We start from the raw sequence: 8,317 nt of genomic DNA, 5'->3' as shown, positions 1-8,317 counted from the left end.
CTTTGTCCAAAAGATCTTGCTCTTTTGGTAGTCCGCTGCAAAATGCATAAATAAATTTGTAAGTCATTTAACTTTTTTATTAAAAATCATTTTTAAAAACGTTAAAACAATTACCGCAACGCCGATCCTCAGAAGTGACTATCCAAGCCCGACACAGGGCTTCCTTCTCATCCGATGACCACGGAGTGATTTTCCGTTTCGTCCTTCCGGTCGAAGCCGAACCCGACCCGTCCGTTGCAATTTGTTTTTTCCGGTGGACGCGTCTTCTTTGTCCCGCAGCTTCACCTTCTGGTTCTTGTGTCTCCGGAACTACAAAGTTAGGAGACGGTTGTATGTTGGATGGTTGAAAGCCGGATGGTTGTTGCGACCCCGAATAAAACATCGCTTGGTCCGGTGCCGACCATAAATCCTCGTAACTGTAATCTGAATCTAGGTTTGGATACCAATTTCCAGCCATGTTTTTAAAAAAAGGTTTGAAGATGGGGTGATTTTGGGTTTTGGGTGTGGTATGTGATATTGGTATGTGATATTGGTGTTGGTTTGGGTTTGATATAGGTTGAATAGAGAGAAAAAATCGGGTTTGATTTTGGTTTGATATTGGTTGCAATGTATGGTATTATATAGAGTAAAAAAATTTTTTTTTTTTAATAAAAAACGAGCCCAACGGCTCTTTTCACGCATTCCCAGACCTCTTTCACGCTCCCCCCAGCCGCTACCCCACCCGCGCCTGCCTCTTTTTCCGCGCTCGCGCCCCTCTCGCGCCTCGGTGGTGTGGTCCTCGCGCCCCGGGGCGCGAGCGTCTCGCCTCTTGCGCCCTTTCTCGCGCTCCGCACCCCTCAGCCTAACGCATTTAACTTGTATTTGTGATATGAATGGTGAGTTAGAGAAAGAGACAAGATAGAGAGTGTTGAAAATTTTTTTGGCTAAATGCATGCATTTGAGATGCTATGAGGGAGAATGAAAGAGAAAGTGATGAAAGAGAATGAAAAAGGAAAGAGAAGTGATATGGTAAATGATTGTTTAATATACAAAAAGGTAGATCATACTTTTCGTGTAAAAGATATTAACTTACAAAGATAGAATAAAAGTTTTGCCACAAAAAAGAAGTGAGCAATATGATTAACAATTTAACATTATTTTTTTTGTAAAACATGTTTATAATTGCAACAAGACAATTCATTTCAAGCAATCTAGTACATGGAGGACAGTTGTGCATTTTCACTTCAACAATAAACGCAGGCCATCATAGGATCATATCACAATGTCGGGGACAACATCATGTTTGGTACAAGCATTTATCATAACTCATAAGTCATACTTCATGCATTAAAAGTTGTACATTTGATACTATTCTCTTCCACTTTCCAAAACACATAATAATCTCATGAAAACACAACCTAAACAACTCAAAACTATATCCTTTGGACGGCTCTAATAGCTCAAGAAAACCCAAAGGATCTCTTTAAGTTTTAACAAAACAAAATTTTATAAAAATAGTAAAAATCAAGGAAAACCATTCTTGTAGTTGTTGTTTCGACTGCTGCGAAGAACATCATAGGCACGCGATATTAAGCGGTTCATCGACACGCATTGTGTTCATCCATGCGAGTTCCTCCCGGTTGAGCTCGTCAAAATCCCAATCGGGTAACTCGCACGCGTCGTTGTCATCGAACCCGAAAAGATTAAAATCGTCGAGATCACCAAACCCATTGAGCGGCGAAGCAAAATCGTCGAAAAAGATCGAGTCAAAGTCGACATTCACATCTAACCCTTGACCGATCTCGGCTAAAGTTAGTGTTTCCCCAACCCCCACACTAGCTAGTTTCGGTTCTGGTTCTGGTTCCGGTTCAGTTGTCTTTTGGGAAATGGATGATGTTTCGGGTGCACGCGAAACGTGGGATATCACACCAACCGATTCCTCGGATGCGGTGGGCTTCACTGTTCGAGAAACCGCACCGGATGACGGCGTTATCACACAACCGGTTGCGGTTTTGACATCATTAACATTATTAATATTATTAGAACCACCCTTTGAAGCTTCGGCCAATGTTTCAAACTCAAGCTTCTTCTCTTCATAAGCTCTTGAAGCCTCTTCCGCCGTATTATACGTCCCGAGCCAGACCCGCCTTTGCTTAAACGGGTCACGAATCTCCGCGGCCCATTTCCCCCATTTCCGCTGTCGAACCCCTCGGTACTTAGACCGAGTGACAACCCGGGACTGACCCGAGGGTTTCGTAGCCACCCGCTTTCGTTTCACACAACTTTTCTCCCCATTGTTACTATCCTGACAAGAACTTTCCGGTTCAGTACAGATTCCAGCGAAAACTGTTTCCACTGGAATCTTGATTTCCCGGACTATCCGCTTCGACCCGTAGGGCTTTTTAGTCGGGTATTCATCGTCAGACGAATCGGTTAAGTCCGGGTCGTAACAAATGACACGAATCATCCTCAAGGATTTGTTTGTTTCCATCACCTAAAAACTAAACAAAACTCTTCTGCTATGGATGTTTTCGCTACTATCAAACTCAAAGTTGAACAAAACTAAAATCAAATAAAACTTAAGGGCTATGTGAGTGGCCGTCTAAAGAACAACAAGTTTATGTGAAAACCCCCAAAACACTCTACTCCAGAACAAGTCCTGTATGTTAAAATCAAATACTAAATCAACAACTAATTATAATTCATAGAAGTTATATTATAACATACACTTATTATTATTATGTGAATTCAATTTGCTTACCTTTTAGGCCTCAAACGCATCGAAACAGTCGGAAAGTAGAGGAGAAAGCCCTGGTGAAAACACCAGCAGAGAACCAAGAAGATCAACAAAGCAAATGGAAAGCAAATCTTCAATAGAGTTCCAGACATAAAACCTGGTCGATTTCTTCCTCTTGAACCGGCTTTCTCTCCTGGACCAACTTTGTCTCACTCTAAAACCCAAAAGAAGATATATATCAAATGGAATGAGAGATGAGAAGACAAAAACCTGGTGAAAATATAACTGTTAAAACTTTGGGGAAAATGAAATGAAGGACGCAGATCTCAAGGGTATTAATTTATTTATTTATAAATAAAATGCTGCAAAAACATCGAGAGTTGCATAAAGAAATGTGACCGGTGTGTGACTATTTCATCTTGACTAATTTATTACAAAGGCCATTTGTGTAATTAATTTAATTTAAAAACTACAAAAAGATTTATTTAGCTTTAGAAAGTTGTTGGAGCTCCATAAGGTTCAAAAGTTCTCTAAGGATAAAGCGATTATTTCAAAATGGTTTCTTTGATTGCGGCTTGGGGTTTGTGGAAAAGGAAAAATGACTTAGTGCATAATGGGAGGTCGATTCTTCTCTCAAGTTTGGTGAAGGAAATAAAAGTGTTTGGTTTTCTTTGGGTAAAGAATAGGGGGAAAAGACGCGAGCTTTCTTAGGATGATTGGTTCACATAAATTTCAACTTTCAAGTGGGTTGAATTTATTGAAGTTTTATTTTTTATTTTTATCTTCATAGCAAGTAATAATGAATTCACATTTGGTATAAAGGATTTAAAAGCTAATAACGTTGTATGTGTTACCCTTCATTTTTCTTTTAAGTCTTCAAATGTGTTATTTCAATTTTCATTTATGAAAATGGGTCATTTTAGAAATTTTTCGATTTGTTTTGCATTTTAAAAGAGTATCAGTTTAATTTGGTCAACAAGTCAGTATAAAAAGCTATCGATTTCGTTCGGGTTTCAAACGGGTCTTTTTAAAATCGTATCGATTTGATTCGGGTCATAACGGGTCAATTTTAGAAAATATCGATTTGGTTCGAGTTAAAATGAGTCATTCTCAAGCGTAACGATTTGACTCTGATCAAAACATGTCATTTTAAAAAGGTTTCGATTTGGTTATGTTCTTAAATACGCTTTGGACGTTCTTCGGTCTATTAGAGTGCAAGACTTTCACATGTAATGTAAAAATAATTTTCGTAGTCAGTTAGTCACTAATTTTGTTAGATTGGTAAATGAATGTTTATATCATCTAGGGATAAGCTCGGTACTGTTAGCGGTGTTCAGCGATCGGTTTAAAACCGCGAAACCACCCAAGCCGGTCATCGGTTTAGCTTTGCGGTCGGTTTTTTTTTTACATTTGGTTGGTCGGCTTCAAAATTTTCAAACCGTAATGAACGGTTTGGCTTGCGGTTTTTATTGAAAACCGGCCGTAAAAACCCGGACCGGACCGTAGGATTTATTTATATATAAATTTTATTTTTTTATATTAGATTTATATAATTATTTATAATATATCATATGTTTTAAAAATTGGACTTCTTGTCTTAGCCCACTATAAGAGCTAGTGTGTTATTTAGCCAAAGTTTACTAAAAGTTTAGTATCTCGTCATGTTCTAGGCTTAAATTCTGGAAAATATGATTAATTATAGGGAACTTGCATTTTCGTTATTTTATTTTTGGACAACTTGAAATCTGAACTTATGAATTAGAGTTTAAGATTTTGACAATGGCATATTAAAGCCTAAACCGTGAAACCGGCTGGAGCCAAACCGTTAGTAACGGTTCGGTTCGGTTTGGTTTTTATTTTAAACGGTTTGGCTTCGGTTTTTGATTAGCAAACCGTACTAACGGTTTTGGCTTACGGTTTGACCCAAAAACCGTCAAAACCGGACCGTGAACACCCCTAGGTACCGTACCGGTACCGAAAATACCGATCCCGAAAATCGCCAAATCTTGGTACCAATACCGGTACCGAAATACTCGGTTCGGTACCGGTACGGTACCGGTATTGAAGGCAAAAGTTCGGGAAATACAGGTACTGTACCGTACCTGTACCGTACCGATCCCAAAACTCAAAACTTTGGTACAGATTCGGTACCGACGGTACCAAATCGATACCGATTTCGGTACCGGTACGGTACTGGTACCAAGTACCAAATGCTCATCCCTAATATCATCAACTGTGTTCCCAGTCCGGGAAGAAAAGAAGCCCGAATCATTCTTGGATTTCTATCGAAAATATTTCCTGGATACTTATTTTCTTATTTGCTTGTTTACCATACTAATGTTACTGAAGTTTGTTTGTTTTCCAGTTGATATTATTTTTTAAAGTTTATGAAGTTTATGTTTTAAATTTTTAAATTTTCTTAGTAAACATTTTGCTATGTAAAGTTATTGTTTGTAAGTTTATGTATTTCAATACTTTGTTTACGTATAAATATGAATTGCAATTAGAAATAATGTTGTTGTCTCAAAATACATTTTTTTTAAACTTGTTTGAAATTATATATGTATTTACTTGACGATTTCTATATTTCCGATCACGTTGTACACGGGCCAATAAGCTAGTTACATAAATAGTTCTTTAGGTTTGTAAGGGTATTTTTGTAACTTACACTAACTTAATAAAAAACTTAAGCAAAAACCTGTTACCATATTAATACCATATAACCTAGAATTTGCGGCATTTAAAACTTAGAACCATAAAGTAGAGTTTGTAACACATAGGAAAAACCCATATTTAATATGGACTAAAGTTGTCAACTTTGAAAGTTGAAGGATTAAAAATATTCTCAATATAAAGTCATGGGAAAAATAAGATAAGAAAATAAAGGCATGTTATCTTAAAGAAATGAGAAAATTCAATCCCACATGGAAAGATGGAAGAAAATGGAAGTATGGCCAAGAAGTGGCAAGTTATCGAAGACGAGGGACTTAAAATAAAAATATGGATTCTGGAACCCATTGCGCTACGCGATGAGCCCAAGTACAGGACCATCGCGCAACGCGATGGTCTATAATGACGCAACAGACACGTGTCGTGACGGGATGACACGTGGCAGACGTTAGGGCTGAGGCAGCAGCCACGCGTCATTCGCCTGACATCACGCTACGCGATGCCCGAGAGGAAGGGACCATCACGCTACGCGATGGTACCCAAATTTAGTTATAAAAGGGGGTGATCGGCATTCCCATCTCACACCTCCAACACATATTTTCACACACACTAGTCTCAGTTTGTGTGCCGATCTCGTGGAACGTGCCAAGCTCCGAAGCTCTGACAGTCTAAGCTCTAGTACGCGAAGTAGAGTAGCAGTGCCGCTCGATCAGTCATAGGCAGTTAACTCCAAATACCCATGTGAGGTAGGGGTTCTGATTAAGTTATTATTTTATTATTATAATAATAGCTTAGACCATAGACAGAGGTATAGCCCGAACCTTGATCACTGTTAAACATAATATAGCTTTTCATAAGCAAATGTTACAGTTAATTATTGTTTCTTCATGATTAAGAAACGTAATCATTTACATGCAAAGGGTATAGTTAAAAAAATATTTCTTAATGAGTAAGAAACATTCATTCACATAGGTTGTAATTAAAGTAACGTTTCTTCATAAAGAAGAAACATGGTATAAATGTTTCTTCCTGAATAAGAAACTGACATATAATTGATAAACAAACAAAAGGACTGAAGGTCCAAATGTTTTATACAAACAAACGATTTGTCAAGGTTACAGCTATACAAAACAGACTACGGGGTCTGAAGCTAGATCGTTGATCTAGATATTTATATAAATTTTAATCTAGTACTATAGGTCTGAGATAACAGCCAACCAATCAATCAGAAAGCTGAAAACAGAAACAGGAATCAGTAATAGAAACTGATTTACAGACAGGGGTTAGTAACAGAAACTGATCAATATACAGGAATCAGTGTCATAAAAGGAGAATACGCCCTAAACTTTTACAACTCTTTTAGAGTTTGAACTGTTTGCATAGGATTTACGAATCCTTAAAACTTTGTGTTACAATAATAAGAAACGGGCATACTCAGATTAACAGTATACATCTGTCTGGATCCATTCATACATGGTAACTCAGAGTTCCCCGAGGCCATGAATGTCATCAAACACGCCTCTGGAAGTCTAAGGATTGTTCAGATAAATGATATTGTTTATATGATTAATTGTACATGTACTTAGGGTAATTTTAACCCAATTGAGTTGGGTGCCTAATGAATATTGTCACAAACGTATTATTGTTGTTTTCACAATGGTATTGAATCTGAGTCAGCTTCATTCACCGGCTGTGTGCTGACATATTTTTCCCCCACATTTCAGGGAAACTGAAAAGAATAGAACTGACCATAGTTACTGAATTCGCTGGAAGACCCGCGAATTGGTACGCGATGAACCCAAACGAAATTCACTACGTTCCAGTTCACTCCGGTATGGCGTACCAAACAAACGAATTCGGTGTTCCAATTCGCTCCGGTACGCTATGTCAATTTTTTATAGCAGTGCTGCCATTTTTGCTGGAAAGGAGGAAATTGGAAGCGGCGGCGTATGTGAAGTTAAAAACGTGGGTGGTTTTGTTATAGGTTTTAAAAAGTTTGGTTAATTTGACATTTATTCCCCCTTAAGCTTTCACCAGTTTACATTTAGACCTTAAAAGTTTATAAATGTTTACATAAAAACAATAAAAATAGTAAAACTAGTTTGTGTTTATTAACAATTAACCCCCTCTATTTTCGCTAGTTTACATTTGATCCTTAAAACTTATAGTTTATACATAAAAGTTATAAAATTAACATGATATATATACAATTATATATAAATTATAAATAGTTATTTTTTATTTGGGTATATTGAACCGAACTACATGGTACATCGTACCGGTTCGTACCGAAATGAGCTCACCCCCCTCATTGGCGAATTGCGTACCCGAACCTCGAACCCGTACCGGATCGAACAGCGAATTAGGTAACTACAGAACTGACAGGCAAGATAGATAGAAGACTGGAGACATAATCATTAAAAGTGATCTGATGGCTCAGATATTTTATTCAAAATATTATTAAAGAATTATATTTGAAAGGCAAGTTTTGAATTATCAAACAGGCATTCAAATCACGAGTTTCAATATAATAATATTTTATCTAAAAGGACTTCCGCTGATATTTTATAATACAATATTCAAACGGGTATTTTAACCCGACATTTTATAAATGAATATTTTAAAGACTTCCGCTAAAACAAACCCGCAACTCTGATATATTTTTAAAACATGTACCAACTAGCGGGTGTCGCACCTAGGCCCTAAGTCGGGGTGTGACAAAGGTGTACAAAAAAAAACCGGTTTCACTCAAACCGATCCAAACCGTCAGTTTCAGGACCAGTTCCCTTTAAGATCTACCAAACCGGTTTTAAAACCGAACCGGCTTGAGAAAAACCGAACCGAACCGACGTGACAAGGCCGGCCTATCTTGCTTCTAAGCAGGTTTATAAACCGAACCGGTTTGAGTCAAACCAGTTTTGACAAGCCATT

The 8,317-nt window shown here is 37.6% G+C and overlaps 1 protein-coding gene across 1 annotated transcript; it reads right to left on the bottom strand.

Moving 5' to 3' along the window:
• Positions 1-1,552: 1,552 nt before the first annotated feature.
• Positions 1,553-2,473, bottom strand: LOC143555229 (ethylene-responsive transcription factor ERF118-like). Its single transcript, XM_077044815.1, has one exon. It carries the CDS (start codon positions 2,468-2,470, stop codon positions 1,553-1,555), a length of 918 nt encoding a protein of 305 aa, XP_076900930.1. The 5' UTR covers positions 2,471-2,473.
• Between the last annotated feature and the right edge of the window lie 5,844 nt (positions 2,474-8,317).

Source organism: Bidens hawaiensis, unplaced genomic scaffold (assembly GCF_021521415.1).
Source record: "Bidens hawaiensis isolate Kalapana, Puna unplaced genomic scaffold, B.hawaiensis_p1.1 tig00018028_1, whole genome shotgun sequence".
NCBI classification, from domain to species: Eukaryota; Viridiplantae; Streptophyta; class Magnoliopsida; order Asterales; family Asteraceae; genus Bidens; species Bidens hawaiensis.
Note: the sequence above shows the minus strand (reverse complement) of the source record. Positions and strands in the feature narration are given on the sequence as shown.